General features: G+C 31.2%; 2 protein-coding genes and 1 pseudogene across 2 annotated transcripts; 2 read left to right on the top strand and 1 right to left on the bottom strand.

Annotated features, from left to right (window-relative positions):
* Nucleotides 1–1,234: 1,234 nt before the first annotated feature.
* On the top strand, nucleotides 1,235–2,697 carry LOC129309005 (uncharacterized). Its single transcript, XM_054950353.1, has 3 exons — nucleotides 1,235–1,372; nucleotides 1,777–1,957; nucleotides 2,485–2,697. Exons 1-3 carry the CDS (start codon nucleotides 1,269–1,271, stop codon nucleotides 2,695–2,697), a joined length of 498 nt encoding a protein of 165 aa, XP_054806328.1. The 5' UTR covers nucleotides 1,235–1,268.
* Nucleotides 2,698–6,347: 3,650 nt separating this feature from the next.
* Nucleotides 6,348–8,120, top strand: LOC129308134 (aspartic proteinase nepenthesin-1-like). The gene has a single exon (XM_054949164.1). The coding sequence runs from the start codon at nucleotides 6,480–6,482 to the stop codon at nucleotides 7,857–7,859; it is 1,380 nt and encodes a 459-aa protein (XP_054805139.1). The 5' UTR covers nucleotides 6,348–6,479; the 3' UTR covers nucleotides 7,860–8,120.
* A 9,819-nt stretch (nucleotides 8,121–17,939) lies between these two features.
* Nucleotides 17,940–20,041, bottom strand: LOC129309004 (cullin-1-like; annotated as a pseudogene).
* Between the last annotated feature and the right edge of the window lie 2,644 nt (nucleotides 20,042–22,685).

Raw genomic sequence — 22,685 nt, 5'->3', positions numbered from 1 at the left:
ACTAGCAATAAAAGATCATTACCAAGTAAATTGTGATAAATCCAGCTACATCTTTGGATCCTCACATTGAATCCGTTTTTTCTCAACTAAATTAATTCTCCAAACATCAATCTCCCACACTTACAAATTATTGAAATACATTATAAACATCAAATTTTATTGCTCTTCCCATGGACAACAAATCATTTCAATTTGAACTCTTTTTTAAAATATTTCAATTTTAGTTTGTTTCTCTCTGATCATTTTTGTTAAGGAAACATTGAAAATGTATATATTATTTTAATTCGTGATTTTATTTTTATTTATTTTCTTCACTTACTGTACAGAGATATTAGCTCCTTTGACATTTTAAAAACGGATTATCAGATTTTTCCAAAAATTTTGGTGGTTAGGTGACTACGTATTTAATTTTCCACCTCAGAAATTAAATTTGGTATGGGACATATTTTTGTTAATGTCATATTATATTATTACTAACATCAATAAGTAATTTGAAAAATATTACCTTAAAAATTTTAAAAAGTATAAATAAATTATATATATAATTTTTTCAAGTATTATTTGTAAATTAATAATTTTTTTTAATGAAATTCTTGCCTTTGGTAAAAAAAGAAAAACAAAGTCGTTGCCTCCTTTAACTGTAAATATTGTGAATTACTATCATACAACTTTAAAATCGGTAATTCAGGCAAAGCCTAATGAGTCAACCCGAATCCACCCCAAAAAAATAGGGTTGGGCTTGGATATATGATTTTTTTAAGAAGGTAGAATATTTTAAATTCAATTCGAATAAGGTCGGATCAAATTGAGCTCAACCCAAATAAGCTCAACCATTAAAATTTTCAATTATATATGTATATAGAGTTGGCAATTTTGGTCAAACCTGACTGGTCAGTCCAATCCCGACTGAAAAAAGTTAAGGCCATGTTTGACTATATGGACTTTTATAAGATGATGGGATACTTTAAGTCTAATTTAAATAAACTTGGTCAGGATTGAACTCGGCTCGAATAAGCTCGATTTGCCTGAATTACTGACTTTAGTTTCTTTCATTTATATTGGTAAAATGAAAATAGAAATTGTGGGGGCTTATTCACCAAAAAAGAAAAGAAAAGAAAAGAAAAGAAATTGTGGGGGCTCGGAATGATGCGACGGAGAATAGAAGAACTTAGCTCGGAATGACTATATAAAGACTCCATTTTACAGACTTGATATTCCTTCCGTTGCAGTCTAACTCTTATTTGTGTGGAAATTCAGAAGCGCTAGCGATGTTACGTCGCAGTTGGAGCTCGCTTCCCACTTACGGACTCCACCGAAGGGATGCTTCTACGGTGGATCGCAGGAGCAAACGCAGGTCTAAAAGCTTATCTGGGTGAGTTTTCGGAAACATGCCTAACATTTACGATTCTTGATGCAATGCATGATTATTTATGTATACTTGTTGAAAGTTATATATTAATGTGATCTTTCTTTAATTTCTCTCGTTATTCCCTCAAGACTTGGCTTGTTTGCTAGCTGTTTGATTTTTTTCAGTTCATTAAATTTTAGGTTCTTTTGTAGAATTTTGGTTGTTTGAATTTTGACGTTTCTCAATCTTGAATTCAAGAGAAATTATGAATGATAAAGAATTCTTTTGTTACCGAATTACCAATTCTTGACCATAAGAATTTCCAAATTGCACTACCCCGTTATTTAATCGTATCAATTATGCTTCAAGTCTTTTTGTGCGTTTATCTTTCAGTACTGTTAACGCACAAATATCTCTCATGGTGGCAGCCGCGAAACGAATAAAGAACTGAGCATGTTGGGTAGTTATGAGCGACAACACCAAAGAAGGCTCGCAAAACGTAGAACTTTGAGAGCCATTTTGAGTGCCATATTAGAGCTAAAGAATAGCATATTAGATGACTTGGAAGCCCGATTTCAAAGGATAATCGAAGATCCTTCAGTTGATATTGTAAGTGTGTGTGTGTGTGTGTGTGTGTAAAGGAAGGAAAAAAATTGTGACATAATGTGGCTCATCATTCTTTAAACAATCGCGTAAGGTAGGCATCCGTTTCGTGTGGAGGGTTCACATTACTTTGGCCTTGACACTGCCGACTATAAACATATATATATATATATATATATATATATGATCGCACATAGTATTATAATCACATTTATATTTTACGCCATTCAAGTATATGATATGATTACTGGCAATAAACTAACAAGTACTTAAGCACATGTGGATCAAACTTCTACGGTCCTTGATCATGCATTTGTAGAGCATATATATATTTTACACAAACGTTCACATATATAATAAGACTGGGACATATATAGGGGTGGGGTATGGTAATTTGTGATTTAATATTTAAAGTTTCCTTATGAAGTAATTAACTTTAAACTGTTAATTAATTGTTTGTTACTAACCAGTAGTGTTTTTTTTGTGAGAGCTGTTTGGTGATGATGGGCATTATGTATTATATATCGTTTCAGGATGAAGGGCAAAGGGTTCGAGAACATATGTGCAAGGAGATTGTTGAAGGAATTAGAAGTGAAAGGGAGAACGAATTAATAGCTTCAATAACTGCATTGGGAAGGAAGGAGGAAGAATTTCTAAACAAATTAGAGATTATTCGTACCATGCAATTGCTGCAAGTTGGCGGGACAAATGAAGAGCCTGAGACGGAATCAAACGCCGAGTCTTAATAATTTGACTTGCTTATCCGTTTAAATGTGAAGTTTTTGTTGATTTTAGGGATCATAAAGAGCTAGTTTTGTATGGATAAACCATGAATATGTAATATATATTGCTCATTAAATTCCATAGGAGAATGTAATAGTACTGCAATAGACGATGCAGGGGTTTGCTAAATTTTGGAAGGTCAATTGTGCAAATCAGAATGTAACAGCTCAGTCTGGCAATACCCTCTCTGTAGCCAAAGTTCTGAGCAGAGATCATACAGGAGAATTTCTTCAATGCGGATGTATAATATTCTGGCTTTATATATGGTTCAGCTTCTGGCTTGTAAAAAGGCTGCATCTATTAGTTCTGATTTCTCTGACCAAAACTGTGATTATTTGCAGAGATAGGGAAGGAACTGATTAAATTCTTACCTTTCATGCTTCTGTTTTCTTTGGTCCATATGGCTTTTGTTATCTTTGTTCCCTGAACTTGTTGATAATGATATATATTTCCCTGTTAAACTCCATTATCTTTTTCATCTCTGTTTGTAACTGCTTTCCACAATCTTTTTCATCTCTGTTTGTAACTGCTTTCCACAATCTTCCGCTGTAAGAATGTGTGTTTATTTTGAGATAGAAATCCCTCACAAAGGCAAATATCTAAGATATCTAGAAAAGATTCCTATTATTTTAAGCACAAAGCTAGTTGGCTAGGTCTGAATCTTTGTTCTGCGAAGGATTTGAAAAGTAAACGGCATTGTTAATGTTGTGTATCCCCGTATCTTCATGCATATTTTATATCTTATATGATTATTAATATCAACATTTTAAAAAAAATTTAATTATATATATTTGTGTTTTATTGATATATATATATATATATATATGGACCCAACATGCCTCTTGTAAAAGATTTTAGAAAATTATTCCTAGTGATTCTTAAAATTATCGTTTTTTAAATTTTGTCAAGAATAAATTTACCATTTAATTTTGAAAAGTATTCCAAGTCATTCTTAAAATTCTCACTTTTCTCAAAATTACAAATATAAAACAATTTTGTTATCTTAATTAAAAGATCAAATTATAATTCTACAAAAATGGTAATAATTTTAGAAGATTTCAATGATAACTTCGATCTCTCATAAAAAATTTAATTTTTCAAATATTTAAAATTTATTAATTTATCTCATAGGTCCTTAAATATAACTTCCCGATAATTAATGAAGGTGAGCTCCTATGAATATTGACATGCTTTGAATGGATGGGAATTAGGGAAATTCTATTGTAGAGAAAATGATTTTTCCCAGACCATCTTTAATGGGTTAACTTATTTAATACAGTAACGTGAGGTGATGGACGAAAAAGAATATAAAGCTTAGTTCATGTTTTCTTCTTTGGATCAAACAAATATATAAAGCTTTACCGCACAATAATAGAAAATATATTCATGTGACGCATCATTACGTTAAGGTGTAGAGTAGAAGTTACAAAATGCCATATGCCATATATATATATATATATATATACATGGTGGTGTGTAAGCCATAAGGCAAGCGAGGCAATTGCCTTAGACCTCCAATTTTTTTTCTTTTAATGCGCCTATTATACATATGCACATAAGATAGAGTAAGAGTGCTTTGTCAACACTAATTTTCATCTATCTATCAAATTAATCTAGTATTTTATTAGAATTACTATATTATAATATTTTAATATATGATTTTGTACCAAAAAAATTGAAAGGGGCAATTAGACTTGCAATGCTTCACTAATAATTTGCCTTAGTTATCAAAACTTCTTCACTCGCCCTGTGCGTGAGTGTGTAGATTGTGAAAAAGAAGCGCGCTGAGAAAGAAAGATAAGGACAATATCTTTGTCTGCACCTTTTCTCACCTAACTGGAAAAAAGGATCAGTAACCTACTTGCTATTTTCGCCATCCATGCGTACAATTCAAACTTTTCTGCGAAAGAAAGATTACACACACTGACACACATGTAATGATTGTTCTTGTATCGTTACTTTTACCCTACACCAAGAATATATATGTTGGCAAATTATAAGATATTAAATTTAACAATTTCATCTATAATAATTATCAGTATGTTGTGAATAGAAGGATTTTATTTGAGTTGAGTTTGTATCTAGCTAGTAAAAAGATAATTCAACCGAAATTTGCAAGTTGTTTCTAAGTATGACACGAAGATCCTACAAATATGCTTTGGAAGAATCAATATCGTATCATATAAAATACTATAGCTAAAAAATTCCGGACGTATAAGTGCACCAAATTACTACATATAAAGGAATCATATATAGATTTTTTTAGGAAAAATGGAAAAAAACTCTTTTTCAAATATGCAAATAACAATAAGATCTTACAAAATATGATCATTCTTCTCAAGTCTCTTAAAACCTTTCTAACATTAATATCATTTGTGAAATGATTATATTGGCCTTAATTTAAAATGAAAAAAATAGGCAATAACTACTTTGATTTAACTAATAATTACTTTTCTCTTAACAGTGACTAAAATGGGATATAACAAGTAATAAGTTTCACTCTGCAATTTTTAATCATTAGAGTGCAAGTGTTTTAAATATCAGTAACTATTTTTGTTTAAGTAATAATTGTCTTTCTTATATATGGCAATGACTAAAATGCGATTAGTAATTGCAACTTTTCCTTTGCTAATTTTTTAATTATTGAAGTCAAAATGTTGTAAATATTAGTGACTATTTTAATTTAAATAATAATCACTTTTATTCTGGCAGTGACTAAAACAAAAGCAAGTAACAAATTCCGCTCTACCCACCTTTTTATTTTAAATTGAAGGTATTAGAGTCATTTCAAAGAAGACAATAATATCAAAAAAATTACCACATCTTGCAAGACTTCATTGTCATTTACTCTCTCCGTTTAAAAATGTAAAGCCTTTTTAATCAAATTTCATCTTCAATAAAATAGTTATCTACTTTCAAACTAACACTATCTTTTCATATTTATCCCTATTAAATACTCTATAATAAATATAAAGTCATTATGAATATGAATACTTTTGAAAAAAAGACAATGATTATACATCAAAAGGCAAAAAATGTCTTACATTTTTTAACATTCAATCCCTCAAAAAATACCTTACATTTTTGAACGGAGTGAGTATATGTTTTAGGAGATCTTTCCTATTATTTTCCTTTTTGTTTTAACAGAAAGGAATAATATATAGTTAGATCAAACATTTTATAGCGTTTTGAGTAGAGACGGGGGAAGTTGAGGTTAGACACATTAATCTGTAAAATGAAAAAGAAAAATGACATGCAACATTACAAATATTATGGTAAATTGGTAATATTTGCCAGGAAGCAAATCTTCTAAAAGTTGAGATCATGAATTTTTGTGAAGTTTTTTGTTGTTTGATATTTTTCCTCACTTTATTATTTTGTCCCTCTTCTTTAAAAAGGTAAACTTCCTGAAATTTATAGTAAATTCTCAATTCTGAGGATCTATTCCCGTGGTAATATTATTAAGAGTACGGAGAAGAAACAGATTCTACTAAAAGCTAGGGACTCACCGGGATCTGAGGCATAGCAAAACCTAACAATCTTGTAGGATGCGAAACTGTGTGAGGTTCCTTAGCTTAAGCTTAAGTATAAGCCTCTTTGATTCATTTGTTTCCCTCTCACATCTCTCTCTTGATATCAACGCTTTATCTTCCTCATGCAACCTCTCTTGACTCTTAACCTATTTCTCTAACTTATAATCCTCACTCTCTCACTCCTCTTCCTTGCTCCTCCATTAACGCCTCCCATGGCTTCTCCATTCCCATCTTCATCATCCTCGTCTCTGTTCACATTGGTGGCTCTGTTTGTACTGCTTTTCCTGGTTCATCCTTCATCTTCTACCTCTAGATCGCGCGCTTTGATCAGATCACCCATCAGGCTCAATCTCCACCATGTCGATTCTGCTAAAAACCTCACCAAACTCGAGCGTCTTCAACATGGAATCAAACGTGGGGAAGCCAGGTTACAGAGATTCAACTCTATGATTCTCGCAGCTTCGTCCTCATCTTCGTCTTCTTCGATCCCACAAAGTTCTGATCAACTGGAGGCTCCTGTTTATGCCGGAAGGGGTGCTTATCTCTTGACCCTTTCCATAGGAACGCCACCAAAATCTTACCCTGCTGTCTTGGACACTGGAAGCGATCTGATCTGGACTCAGTGTAAGCCTTGTTCTCAGTGTTACAATCAACCCACTCCGATCTTCGATCCCAAATACTCGTCTTCCTTCTCCAAACTCTCTTGCTCCAGCAATCTCTGCTCTGCGTTACCTTCTTCTTCTTGTCACAAAAATACCTGCAATTATCTGTATTCCTATGGCGACTATTCCTTCACCAAGGGTTTTCTAGCCTCTGAGACTTTCACTTTCGGAGAGGACAAGAAAGATCAAGCTTCGGTTAAGAACATAGGGTTTGGTTGTGGGGAAGATAACGAAGGAGACGGGCTTGATCAGGCTTCGGGTCTAGTTGGCCTGGGTCGTGGGCCTTTGTCTCTGGTTTCTCAGCTAGAAGAACCCAAATTCTCGTACTGTTTAACTTCCATGGATGAATCTGCAACAAGCACTTTGTTTCTGGGATCGTTTCCTCATGTTAAAGGCTCAAAAGAACTACTCACTACTCCTCTTCTTCAAAACCCTGCGCTTTCGTCTTTCTATTATCTTCCTCTTGAAGGAATATCTGTGGGTGAAACTCGATTGGACATTGATAAATCCGTGTTTTATATCAAAGAAGATGGAAGTGGAGGAGTAATCATAGACTCGGGAACCACCATTTCGTACTTGGAGCAGGAAGCTTATGAAGCACTCAAGAATGAGTTCATATCTCAAACGAATCTACCAGTGTACGTTTCAGATTCAACTGGGCTTGATCTTTGCTTCGCTCTACCTTCAGATTCATCATCACAGGCTAAGTTTCCCAGTAAGTTGGTTTTCCATTTCACAGGTGCAGATTTGGAGCTTCCTACTCAGAATTTCATGGTGGCTGATTCAAGCTCCAACGTGGCTTGCTTGGCCATGGGAGCTTCAAGTGGCTTATCTATATTAGGGAACATACAACAGCAAAACGTGTTGGTGAACTATGATGTTCAGATGCAGACCGTTTCATTCGATCCTACACAGTGCGATGCGTTGTGAATAGTTTAGTTAATTAATTAATTAATTTTTTTTTTGAAATCTTATGGTTTAACTTGTTTGTAATAATATATATGAACTTTATCTCTGTCTTGATCATCTAATGGAGCAGCTAGCAGAAGAGACGATGTTCTTGAAGCTTGATCGTGGGCTCAATTATTGATTGCGTACGTTGTTTATCCGTCGTTATGTGTGAATAAAATTGCTATCTTCTTCTGTTTTCCAGACTCAATTGATACATCCTTGAATGTTTCTATTGTGTAAGTTGAAAGATTTCAATCACTTCACCTAATAAGAATGTACATACAGCAAGGTGGGCTCAATTATGTGGGACCTGCATTATGAGAAACCATCCGTTTTTATTTTTATACTTAGTATATATTATTTTCTTAATGTGGGCATCTGGTGACCCAAGCAGGACGCGCAGGTTACAAGATAATTTAATTTAAAAATTAATTTTTTAAAAATAATAATTAAAAAATAAAAATTATGCTAGGATTAAAATTTATATTAACATAGATTGATAATCTTTTTTTTTAAACTTAGTTGAAAAATTATATTTAACAGGAATATGTATACTCTTTGTATCTAAATCACTAAAATATTACATATCTAATAACTTTTTTAACTCAAATATTTTTTATTAGTCCAAATGGTGCAGAATATAAACACTATGAGTATACAATTGCAAAATTTACATATCTTACTTATAATTTTTCCAAATACACCCTTCATCACAAAGATATGGATCACATGCACTGAAAATGGTGCGGTGGCTGGGAAGTGGGGTAATTCTCATAATGTATTTTATCTAATGGCTAGAAAGAAAAATGTGTGTAAAAAAAGCTTCTTATCTGCAAAGCACACGATCAAGTTTATTAAAAAAATTTATAATTTAGTTATCAAAATTTTTTTATAATTTATTAAAAATCATATAAATTATAAAAAAATTATAATTTTGTTAATTACTAATTTGAATAGTACAAATTTAATTTGGATGGTCTATTAAAAAAATTTTATAAATTGACTATTTAATATACTTTAGGTGGTCTAGATTTAATTTAATTTTTTTATAATTTTTATATTGATAAATACAATTTTAATAGTAATGATAATATCCTAACTGAAACTTTACAAAAAAAATTGAAAAAAATTACAAATTAAAATTTTAAATCTGAACCATTAGTAAATCTAGATAATTATTTTAAAAAATTATTAAAATTTTAGTATTAAATTTGAACTATTTAAATTAGTTATGGACTGTCCAAATCAATTGGCAAATTTATTTAAAAAAATTATTTTTATAAATGACAATAGATATAAAGTGATCAAGTATTTTGCATATGAGAAGCCTTTTTATGCACCTTTTTCTTCCCAGCCATTAGATAAAATACATAATGAGAATTACCTCACTTCCTAGCCATTGCACCATTTTCACTGAATGTGATCCATATCCCTTATCACAATGTGGTTCTGCCGTTGAGCATAGCATCCTAGGATGGAACCTAGAATTTGCGGATACCACAAATGTTGAAACCACAAAAGGAATTAGATTTCTCCTTATGTCCATCCTACACTCACATGAGCAGGTAAATTTAGAAAAAAGAAAGTAAAAGAAAATAAAAACCTACTAATATGATCCTAGCTCAAGATGAATGCTGGCGGCATACTTAACGCATGCAAGTCATGAGGTAAATGCATTAAAAAAGGACAAATTTTAGCTAATCATGCTGCTACAATTGGTGGGAAGTACTATCTTATCCATTTATGCCAATGTCATTTTTATGTTTGATCTCAACCAGGAAAGATCCAAAACAGACTCTCCATTCATTAGATAGAGAAGATCACCAAGAGAAAAAAGATCTTCTTTCTAAAGAGATTTGATTCGGAACTATAATATGTCTAAGGTTCAATATTGAAATAATTTCAGAGGAGGGATTCACAAATCCTCTAGATATAGAGTGCGTAGGACCTGAAAAACAAACATGAGATAATAAATCTAGTCTTTTTCTAAGATTTTGAGTAGCTATCCCATGTGAGGTAGAGTTTTGTTTTTTGACGGTGATAGTGAAAAAGTTGACAAATAAGTCATGCTTACTGCCACTCTATAGAACTGTACAAGATTGGATAACAAAAAAAATTTCCATTAAAATCTAAAATCTAGAAAAAAAATATTTTAAATGTCGAAGTCGAATCAATTTAAACATTCTAGGGAGACAAGGCATGAGGAACCAAAAGACAAATTAGGTCTTCCAAAAGCCATGTCTAATGTAACTAAACCCAAAGCTAGTCTCTAGCATTTATTCTAAATTTTAGAAACTAAGTTGGAAAAGTTACTTGGTGTCTTTCCAACAGGTTAAGAAATTATTTTTTTGATTAGATGAAGTTGAAGTTTAGATGCGACAAGGTTAATTAATTCCTATATAGCTATTTGAATTTGAGAACTTTGGAGCATGGATATTTTTATGATAGCTTATATTCACAAAACTATTCAAAGACGGTGAGCAACATATATTCAACCTCAAAAATCAAAGATATATAATGCATATACCTCTTATATGCACCAAATCATTTATAAAAAGGCATAAAAAATGGACTAAAGGGCAAGTTTGCCCTGAAATTTTTCTCCAAAGACATTGGGTATTTTAAATTTTTGTTTGAAGTATTTTTTCCTTAAACTTTTTAAAAAGGGTGCTTTTCCGTCCTGACGTTAAATCCATCATTTGTTTATCCTCAAATCTCAAATTTGACCAATGGAAATGATATCTGGAATGTTTAAACCTTAGATGTGGAGTCTAAGTGATGACATGCCCTACATCTTTCTCTCCCTTTCATTCTTTGTCAAACTCTCTCTCTCTCCCCCCCCCATTCTTCTTCTTCTCGTTCCCCCTCGTTTCACCGTCACTCCCTCCTTTTCCACCAACGCCGCCGCCTCCTCCTTCTCCTATTTTTCATGTATTTCCCTCCCCCGTCAGCAAAGAACACCACCTACCTTGATCCATACCTCTGCTCCACGTACGACCCCAGAAGTCCTAAAGCGACGTGCTAAGATACGGCATGTTGAATTCCGACTCAATTTGGAAACTGAACACAACTTGATCTACAGTCATAAGCGCGGATGATCATAGCCAAGAGAACACGGTTCGTTGAACTCATTACCTTACACTTCTTTCTAATTTCCATTAGAAATAGGTGATAAAGCTTTATCTTTGAAGTGAGATCTCCACGTGTCACGCCCAAATCATGATCTCCCAGAAAATGAGGGTTGATGAATGTAAGAGTCACTACCAAAATTTAAAAGAATAATTTTAAAAACTTTTTAAAATTAATAAAATGGTCTATAAAAACTAGAATAGGGTTTGAAAGTCGGTTGTGCATGAGGAAGGTATTAGGCACCTTGCGACATCCATTTATAAGAATGGTTACCTTAAGTTGATTATATAAAATTAATTAATCTTTTAATAATATCTTAGTTATCCTTTATTGCACATGAAAAATAAAGATAAAAAATAAAGAAAAATAAATTATTTATTTACATAGAAGGACTTAACTTAGGATCAAAGTTTAAGGCTTATGTACCCTATGATAGGGATCAAAGTCCACGTAGTTTAAAATATTATTATTTAGGTTTTCTTTTAATTATTTATTAATTTATTTTATGAAGAGAGGGTTATTTTGTGTTACATAATTATATTTATTTTTAAATAAAAAAATGTCATAAGGAAGTACCTTTAGATAAAAGAAAAATAACCAATATTAAAACTTGAGGTGATTTATTATCATTTACAGTTTGTTAGTTGACACTCTAAGTGCACACGGTGATTTAATATCACTCATGGCAAACCCTAAAGAAAATTTCAAAGTGAATTTGCTATAAAATAAGTTAATTTTGAAACTTTAAATATAAAATTAGATACTTGTGATGACTTAGTGTCATTCATAGTATCTCATTTGATATTTTTAGGAATTTATGGTGATTTAGTATCACTTATGGGATAACCTAAAATATGCTAAAAGTTTGATTATTTTATTATTTTTTAATAATGCATAAGAGAGGAAAATTTAATAAATATTAGAATTTACAGTAATTTAGTATCACTTACAGTCCACTAGTTGATGCTTCTATGTGTACACAGCAATTTAGTATTATTCATGATAAACTTTAAAGAAATTTTTAAAGTAAATTTTCTATAGAATAATTTAATTTTAAAATTTTAAATATAAAATTTGATACCTGTGATGATTTATTGTCATTCAAGGTATCAAATTTGACATTTTTAAAATTCACAATGATTTAGTATCACTCATGTTATCAATGTATCAAATACTTGTAGTGATTTAATATCACTCATGTTACCCCATTTTTTGAGGGGAAAAAGATTAGAAGAATATTTTATCAAAAGGACTATGTAATAAATTGTAATAACATTATTCTCACAACTTTTATCAAAAGAAAAAGTAAAATAATAATAATAATAAGAAAAATGAAGGATCAACGTCATATTGGTTTATAGCACTTTCCTATATATAAATTGATGATTCTAGGAGGTTAGGTACCATACCATTTTAGGAGAAGCTCACAGCAAAAGATCCACGGTGATTTGAATTAATAAACAAACAAAACAAAAGAAAAGAAAAACAATAAACAATGGAGAGGCAATTTGAAGCAAAGCCAAGAACATATACAAGGAACCTAGGCTTTAGAATACTAGATGCTAACACTAGGGTAAAAGCAAATATGTGAAGTTCAAGAATAAGGAGCCCACAAATCAATGGTTGTACGTGCATAGGGGAAGAGTTTCAATAGAATTTAGATATTGACTCGAGAAGGTTTAGTTTTTCCCATTAAACACGCAAAGCTAGAGGAATGAAAAAGAAACATTCACCTCTAACACTTTGCCAATGCTTTCTATCGTCTCCTCCCAGCCTTCCTTTCTTTTTTCTCTCCTCAAATCTCTTCTCTATCCTCCTCGTTTTCTCCTTCACAGCTATTTCTTTTATAGGTGCTAACTAGGGTTCTATTATGTAATAATAGAATTAAACAAAAAAGGCAATATTTATTTTGAATCTTTTTTCATTATTTTAGATTTTAATTTTTTAATTAATTAAAAATAAATCCTAGTCAAAGCATAATTTTCTCAAACTAGATTTCAAATATTCTAAATTTTCTTTTTAAAAAAAGTCAAATTTAATGGGAACATAATTAAGGGGATTTGGAGTAAAAAAACATATTATTTTTATCATTATCACAAAAGGCCCCTTTTTTTATTCCTTTATTTTATTTATTGTGTTGTTATTAATTTTTAATTTACACTTAAAAGTCTGGACAAAATACAGTGTTTACACCACACATCAACAAAGTACGGCACTTTTCCAGTCCCCATTTCTTTTCTCATAATTTCTTTAATGGTATTAGAGTGTTAATCAAGTTTATACTTTATCCAGGATGGAACAAAACCAATTCCATACAATTTTATCATTAGCTAAACATCTCAAAAACTATTTTATATTTCTACAAAGATTTCATCAATAAAAAAAATTTTATTAGTTTTTAAAAGCTTTGGATCAAGTTATCATTAAAAAAATTAATCATTTGGTTCTTATGGTTTTGACTTAATTGTAACTTAATCTAAAGACAAATTCAAAAGCTTTTTTATGGGGGGTCATAACTGAAATTTTATTTAAAAGTGAGGGAGCTAAAAGAAAGTTTGAAACATGGAGGCTACAGTCTCTCTTGGCTTCCCTTGGATTCGTTATTGATTTAATTTTTAATTTTTAACTTATTATAACTCAATATTTAAAGTTTTAACTCAATTGTAATTGAGTTCTAAAATTTTAAATTTTGCAACTAAGTTCCTATATTTTTAATTATTTAAATATTGATCCTTATATTTTAAAAAATAAAATTATAAAAATTAAATTTATGTTAAAATTTATGACTAATATTTTAAATTACTAAACCTTTTTAATCTTTATAAATATCATGAATATTAAAAATTTAAAATATTTTTAATCTTTATAATTTTATTTTTTAAAATATAAGGACCAATGTTTAATTAGTTAAAATTATAGGGACTAATTTATAAGAGATAAAGTTCAACAATTGAGTTACAACTAGAGATATGCATTTTACTCACTGACCCGCCTATATCTGCTCAAAAATGGGTCAACCCATACCCATTCAATTAGGAAGAAAAATGAGTATGGGTGAGTATTTACCCGTGTATGAATAAATGGGCGGGTAACAAGTAAGGTTACGGGTGGCCTGTACTTGCCTGTTTATACTGTATACTTTTTTCCTTTTTTTAGTCTCCTTAAACACCAATCTCTAGTCTAGAATTTGTGTAAATTAAAAACACACCCGCCCAAAAAGCAAACATAAAAACAAAAGCCCAGACCACTTGGCGCAGATCATTCGTGAACATAAAAAAAACCATTTTGCATTGCTGACTTCACCCTAAATCCTAACTTTAAAGTTTAAAAAAACAAAAAAAAAAACAACCGTTGCCAATTTGCTGTTTCGTGCAATCTGGATCTACAATTCTACATTGCATGAGTGACTGAGTAGTGAGTGCGTGCCCTAAGTCCTGTGACTGACTCCACTCGTTCTACCATTCGCAGTAGCACTTCACCATTCACCTTGTTCTTCAACTTCTCCCCTATTTGCCTGAGTCACGAGAGAGCTTTACTCATTCGCAGTCGCCACTCGTCAATTGCACTTCACCCTTGTTTGCCTGTGTTACGATCACGAGAGAGCTATAATTGTTCACAATCGCCAGTAACCACTAGTCAGTCGCACTTTTCCTTGTTCTTTAACTTCTCCCATTAGCCTAGGTCACGATCATAAGAGAGCTCCAGTCATTCGCATTGCTGTTTGTAGTCATTAGTCGTTCTTCACCATATTCTTTAACTTCTCCCACGTTGGCTTGAGTAACGAGAGACAGAGAGCTTTCAGCTTTGCCTCGTTCTTCAACTTTAAATTAATCTGTGCAATGTGCAATGACTTTAACTTCAACTTCCTCTCACTATCTTTTACATTGTGCTTAGACAGTCTCTAATTATAAATAAATAATATTTGTGAATTATGCTATTAAGTGGATTTGAGCACCACTGTGAAGACCTTTTTTTTTATCTTTTTTTCTTTTGCAATTTTGCCATGATCTTGAAGTTCTAATGAGTGATTTTTGAAAGTGGTTACTGCAGGTAAACAGGTGACCCGTACTTGCTCATACCTGTTTGCACCCGTTTAAAAATAGGTGCAAACGGGTATAAGCGTATATGGGCGGATGAGCGCCTGTTTACCCATAAATGGCTGGGTAATGGGTTAGACCACGGGTAGCCTATGTTCACCCGTTTACATCCCTAGTTATAACCAAATTAAAATTATAAAGGTTGAATTACAATGAACTAGGAATAGAAAAATAATTAATATATAGATATAGAAATTGTTTAATTTTTATCGAATGTTTCATTTGTCTTGTTGTGTCAATTAAGTTGCATTCACATCATCTTGTTCATCTGACCCTTAGAGGTTGTGCCATGTTTTATGGATCAATTAACTAATCATGAAATTGGATTAACTAAGTTTATTTTCAAATTATTTCATATTTTTATATTTCATTTCTCATATATTATTGGATATGTACATATAATATTATTTTTTATTTATTCATTATATCACTAATTTAGCCATCAGTTTAACCAGTTGAATCTTGAAAACCATAACATGCTAGCTTTTCCAATTTAATTACTAGTCCAACTTTTAAAATATTGATTATAACCTTCAAGACAAATTATTTTCCAATCACTCGATTTCATGCATCTTAAAGCAACTTTATTATGGGTCAAACATTATAATTCGTAGAAATTAATTTTTATGTGGTTCCAAAAATTCTATATATAGACAGAGAATTCTGTTATAGACCAACCAATGTGGAAACCAAAAAATAATCATAGATATAAAATAATATGTGTGTGAGAGAGAAAATTTATAAGTTTTGAATAATGTAGCTTATTTTTAAAATTCTGATTTGGCCTTTGCTGCCGTCGTGTACCTCTGAGTTTTTGCTATTTTGAATGAGGGTTATACATGTTTATTTAAAAAAAATTACACAAATGTTTTTTCTCTTCTATATTTGAGATCTACTCTTTGGTGGGTTACGAATCATTGTTATGATTATGAATGGTCTTTGGATCGCGTACACATGAACTATGCTCTCGAAAGGATTTTATATTTTTCGGATCTATAAGAAAGCACTTCACCAGTGTTATTATCCAAGAAATTCAAGTCTTACTGTTGGAATTTGAGTCATATTTTCAATGTGGTTTCTGTAGAGATTTTTTTATGTATGTAGTTTTTCCCCTTGGTTTTGTTAGTTATACTTTAAAGTCAAGACATTTTACTATAATTCTTTCTTTTAATATATATTTAACCTTTTATCAAAAAAAAAAAACTGTCTTAGCCTAAAAATAGAAAGAGAATATATTTGGAGTAAACCAAAACTTTTTGTTACTGTCATATATATCCGGCCCTCTTAGTCAGCATCTGGCAATTCCTAGTCCATGTGATGCGGCCCCACATGCCAGGCCCAATAATGTTTGGGCTAAAACGTATACTTAGAGAATTTCCTTCTCATTGTCAACATTCAAATGTTGAGTTATTTTTATATCAAAAAAAAAATGTTGAGTTATTTTCTTTCTATTTGGCCAAAAAAAATTATTTTCCTTCCTTCTTTCTCTATTTATTTTTCAAGTTGAATTCTCCACTGGCTGCATTTACAAGTATAATAATCAAGAAAAACAGCTGTTTGGATTTTAGTATATAGGATTATACTGATACATATAACTAATAGTGTCCAAATTGTTTAAATGGTTTGATATCATCATCATGAAATTTCTAAAGGTTTTTAATGTTTGAATTCCAAAATGAAAAAACGAGATTATATATTTATATAATTTATCGCAACTCTCTAGAATTAGGGCACTGCAACGCCCACGCTTTTTATATATTGTCTCATTTAAAATTGATTAATAATTATTGGCGTCAATACATTCTTAATAGCCCCTATATTAATGCATATAATTGATTAATAATTGGTATTAATAAATGGGAAAAGCTTATGTACTTGGCCTTGCACATTGAAAGTGATTGTTTTTAATGTGGATCCTTTTACAGATTATTTATTTTATAACAAACTCATATTATTAATACAATTAACACATTAAAATCCATTTATATTTTGATTTGATTGAATAAACATATATAAGACTAATTATTCAAGTCTTGCACATAGGCAAGTGGGAGTTTTTTTTTTTGCATTAAAATTAGAGAAAACGGGTCTGATTTTCTTGGCCATAAAAAGTGAGGAAAATAACAATTAAGTTCCAAAGAAGTGAATTAATTGTGGTTAGGTTTTCAATAGTTTAAATTGCAAATAAGAAATTTAAATTTTAAATGTAACTTTCTATTTATAATTAGAAGTTTTGGTTGCAACTATATCTAGATTAATATTGGTCACTAATTTTTTTCAAAAAATTGTCAAGACCCAAGTGTCATTAATTATCTCTTTTGGAACTTAAGTAGGTGTAATCTAACGGTTCCCAAAAAGAAAAACAAGATGAAGAAGAAATGAGGAGGCAATTCAAAACTTTTGAATGGAGGAAAAAATCACAATAAGAAGACTTCAGCGTGTACTCAAAATTAGTTTAAACCTGAAACTAAAATCATAAATATCGGATGGTCTCAAAAAAAAAAAAAAGAAGACAAAAATCAATATAAAATATTAAGATACAAAAATAATTCAAATATACAAACTTTATTAAGAGATGCTTGCAAGGTATAAATTATTCAAATTTCAAAACTTAAGGTACCTATAAGTAAAAATACACAAAATATTAGATATATAAATTATATTATATTATATATATATATATATATAGAGAGAGAGAGAGAGAGAGAGGGATTTATCAAGCCAGATATTTATAGGTGTTAGAATCATCTTTATCTCTTTCAAGATAGTCTCGAAGGATGAGATCTTCAATCCTGTTCTTAATTACTTTCAGATCAGGTTTTGAGCATGCGACTCAAATATTCAACACATTCCAAAACCACCAGAGTTTCCTATGCTTTGTTTTTGTTTCATAGAACCCTTTGAAAACTTCCACACACTTGACCAACTTTGAAGGAAGATTCAGCCCAAAGACTTGTAACTAGGCCAAAAACCAGTAGCTAATGAAAACAATCACTGACAAGTCAATCCTAGGATTTATGTTTGGATTCTCAACAAGATATTCTTCATAGCTGGTTTGATTATCCCTGGCTATGGCCAAGTCTGTGATCATCCCCTCCATCTTTGAAGTGTACCGTGTACCAAATTGCTGCTTCAGCTTTGATAGAATATTCTTCTTATGAACCTCATTGATGCTCCGATTGTAAAGTAGCCGCCGATCGAGCTTTTTTCGGTAAAAATGGCAAACAAATCCTAATCAATGTTATATACAAAAAGGTTGACAACCTTCTCCAGCGTTCTATCTATTTCCTCATCACTAAGCTTCTCACTTCCACCACCTTTCTTAACAGCATTGTCACAGAACATAGCAAGAAGTTCTACACTTGCAATGCCAGCAACACTCTTATTACAAAATACTTCAAAAGCTTCTTTCATGGCCTTGTGGAAGATAGTGTTATTCATGAAGCAACCCTTAACCTATGAAGCACGGATACTTCAAAAAAATAAATGTATCTATATCCAGTATGATACTTGTAGGATACTTTTATATACATATCCCATATTCTAACATTTGTAATATGATTTTTTTACCAATACTTTTTTATTATATCACTTAAAAACTTGGTAAAACACTTAATATTCTAGTTGATTGCTACAAATATTCTTATATTGCTTTAGAAATTCTTATTTAAAAATCAAAACACATGTACCTATATTATTAAATGTTAAAATATATATTATAAATATTTCCGTACCTGCATTCTAAAATTTTAAAAATTTGCTATATCACCGTATCATGTCATATTGTATCAAATACTCGAACCCATATCTATTCAACCTAGCTCTGAACATAGGACATGTACTTCTCTTGAAGCCCAATGAATTTTCTCACAATGACTTGTTCTTGAACCCCAGATGATCCGTTATTACTTCTTGTGTTATTTTGACTTCTAGAAGCGGGTTCTGCTTCAGCTTACTGCGCCAATGTTGTACCCTCAGTTGTAACATGCTGCTTGAATATATTAGCAATAGGTTCCAAACCTTTGTGTATTTCAATGTACAGTCTATACATTCTAGAAAGATCTTCAACCTTATCATCTCTGAGCAACACACGACAACCAGAGTTTTCCTTTTCAAGCAACTGGGTTGCGTTCGTGACAAGGGACTCTTTTTGAAGAGTCTACACTAATTTCTTGTCTGTGATACGGTGCAAATACTTGGCCTTTCCCACTACTCTATCTCGTTCCCTCTTCAATGATTTCTCAGCCTTATTATGCATATACTTTGGGGGCGAGTTGCCAGCGATCCAATTTGCCGTCTTGACTCTGTAGTAAGTAGCGGTATCTTTAAGCGTATGAAGTTCAAAATCGTGTTTGTAACCATTAAAATCATCCGTGCCAACAACAACGTAAATATCAAGAACCTTCCTCAACACAGATCCTTCAATATGCTCTCCCTCACATCCTTGACCGATCAAAGAGATCATAGTGTCTGTGGCCTGAGCTTTCACCTTCATGAAGATGAAATCACAGAATCTAGCAAGTTCGACGGTATATATAGAGTGAAGGAAAAGAGTGTCTAGTAGTATAGTAACGATAAAGATAATGGAAGGATCGTGAAAGCCATTTGATATATTTTTGTGGTTGTCCCATCTTGTGATGAGCTCTCTGAGTAAGAATTCATGGTGCTTGTTTCTTAAGGACGGCAACCAGTAGATTTTATGTAGTTTTCGACAGTATGATAATGTATCTGTCATAAGGCTATTTAGAGTATTGAAATGGAGGCCGTCGATTACATATGTCATAGATTGTAGTGTATACTGTATAGCAATATGTGTTTCTCTGAACTGAGAGGCTCTACTGGTTGGCATTCGATAATGTCCTCCAGCCACTTGATGATCCGTTCCTGCGCGTATTTCCATCCTTCTTCGAGTTCAATAATGGGTTTTCGATCCATTCCTGGAAATACAAAATTTGGTTGTCATGTTTTTGAGTTCAAGAGGTATGAGTAAATATGTTATATTTTTTTCATTTACAAACAGTTAATAAAAATACCAAGACATGTCATTTTGACGATGATCGATAAGCCATATATATATATACATCAATCATCGTTAATTTAACGAATCAATTGAAAAGTCAAAGGAATTTGTGAAAAGCGAATCAATTGAAGAGGCAACTATATTTTTTAACTCATTAAAAAATTCCTAAATATTTTGTAAATTAAAATCATAACTGAAAAATATCTTGAAATAATTTAACGAAACAAATACAAGAAATTGTTTTTTTAAACAACCCAAAAAATCTTTTTTAATGAACCAAGGAGAAAAGACAAAACTGAAATACAATATATTTCTTTTTTTTATAAAAAAAATAGATTGGTTCGTCACTAGTTGAAGAAAGCCCTATATTTTTTTATTTTTTTATTTTATGTTATTATGCTAACATATTATTAAAATTTATGTTGTTTAAAATTAGCTATTAATTTTTATTTTGATTTAGAGTAGTAAGCACTAAGATATGAAGTTATAAGCAAGATTAAACGGTGATTTTCTACTTACTAGAGAGCTTTCATGCCATTATGCCACAAGATAAAAAATAAAAAATATATATAATTATTTTTACTTGTCCTTTTCCAAAAAAAATGAATTTATTAAAATCTTTTCTACCCTTCTCCCTTCTATTTTTCTTGAATTGAGTGTATTAAAATCTAGTTTTTTTTTAATGAAAGATATGATTGTTTTGTATCCAATCAAAGTGACTGTGTGTGTGTGTGTGTGTGTTAAAATCTAATTACGTTTGCTGGGAATGTTGGAACAGGAAATTATGACGACGAAAAGGGCAAAAAAAACAGAGAGAGAGAGATGACATTGAGCAGAAAGACAGTGATGAAGGAAGAATAGCGAGACGTGGAGGAGAAAGTGGGGCGGTCGGATGGTGGGTCAGAGTCACATCCAATGGATCAGATGCTTCTACACTATTGGTGACCATGTCACTGCTAATGATTGAGAGAGAGTCAATGTGCGAACCACACATGGTTATGTTCTAGAAGGAATCTTGCCTTTTTTACTTGTGTGGTTTTATTATTCTAATTCTAGACCCCAGATGGGGATATTTAGGGCTAATAAAGTAGGCGCAGAAGAAAGAAGTAAGATCAACATTAAAGTCTGCGGCAAAGACGAAAGAGAGAATGAGAGGGAATCTGATGATGAGACAGGCCATGGTTCATGGTTGGCAGGCAAGAAGGAATGCTAAAATGAGGAAAGAAGAGAAAAGCATGTGGTAAATGCATGGAGATATTGAACTTGGGTTGATATAAATTCGAAGATTACTCAAGTTCGCAGCCAAATTTTAAGCAATTTGGTTAGAATCCCCTTGCTCAATCATAGTTTTAATTCCAATAGTCATTTGGCTTTATCAACGTTTAAAAATTATCAAAATAATTTTTTTAAAAATAAAATAACTCTCATGATTAAAAGTTAGAACATTTTTCACATATGTTGTCTCTTTTAAAATCTTAAAATCTAGTATTTTTTTAGTATGGTATAATAAAATATCTTACAACAATTCACGACTATTATCATGTTAGGTGGAACATATATTGAATGAGTAAATTTAATATTGAATGAGTAAAATTTATGTCATTTATTGTATCTAAATCGAATCCTAAGCAGCATCTAAGGATATCAAGAATAGCATTCCATCATGATCAACGAATTTGTCTAGAAAATTAAGTTGTGATTGTTTGCCATTTCTAACATTCTTTTGCTTGAAAATTAAGTAATTCCCTTTCTCATTTGCAACAAAACGGGGCCATATCTTTGACTTGTTTATATTTAGTCATTAATGATAGATTGAGTTTTTTTAAAAATAAAATAAGAGGGATTTTTTGATTGAATAAGAAATTGAGTCATCAATAAAGGTTAATCTAGTTAATAAAAATTTGACCCATAATTTATAAAGCCATGAGTTCAAATTCTATTATCATTGTGAGAATCTTATTTGTAAGAAATCTGTAAGTACCTCCATAAATACTTTTTGAGCTTGAATACATACCCCAGTTTTAGTGAGACTTGGGACCCAACTTACCTAAACATTTTTTATTAAAAAAATTAATTGAGTATTTTCTTTATAAGCATGTTTGTCTAAATCACAAATTTAAATGGAGACTTATCAATATTTTGATTACCTCATGTGGTTGCGGTTTCTAAACTTGGTTTGGATAGAGGGAAAAATAGAAATAAAATAGAGAGGAAAGAAAATCAAAAAGAGAAAATTCTAAAAATAGTGAATTTTTTTTTCTCTTAAGAGTTTTTCTTCTGATTTTTCTTTATTCCTATTTTTTCTTCACAAGGAAGGTTAAGGAATTGAAATTTCTTGAAGTTTTAATTATCTTAATTTTTTTTTTCATTTTGTTTCCTATTTTTTAAACATGAGCAAATCATTACCATATATTTATATTACGTGTTTGCTTTTATGCTTGCTTTCTCTACTCTTTTTTCAGCTATATTTAAGATGGTTTGGTTATTGAAAAGGAAGGAAATGAAATAAATTAAGAAATAAATGTAAAAAAAATGTTTAAAACTTGAGATCTAATTCAT

This window comes from Prosopis cineraria, unplaced genomic scaffold, assembly GCF_029017545.1.
Source record: "Prosopis cineraria cultivar Desert tree isolate PC_DT_omini unplaced genomic scaffold, ASM2901754v1 PC4, whole genome shotgun sequence".
Taxonomy (NCBI): Eukaryota; Viridiplantae; Streptophyta; class Magnoliopsida; order Fabales; family Fabaceae; genus Prosopis; species Prosopis cineraria.
Note: the sequence above shows the minus strand (reverse complement) of the source record. Positions and strands in the feature narration are given on the sequence as shown.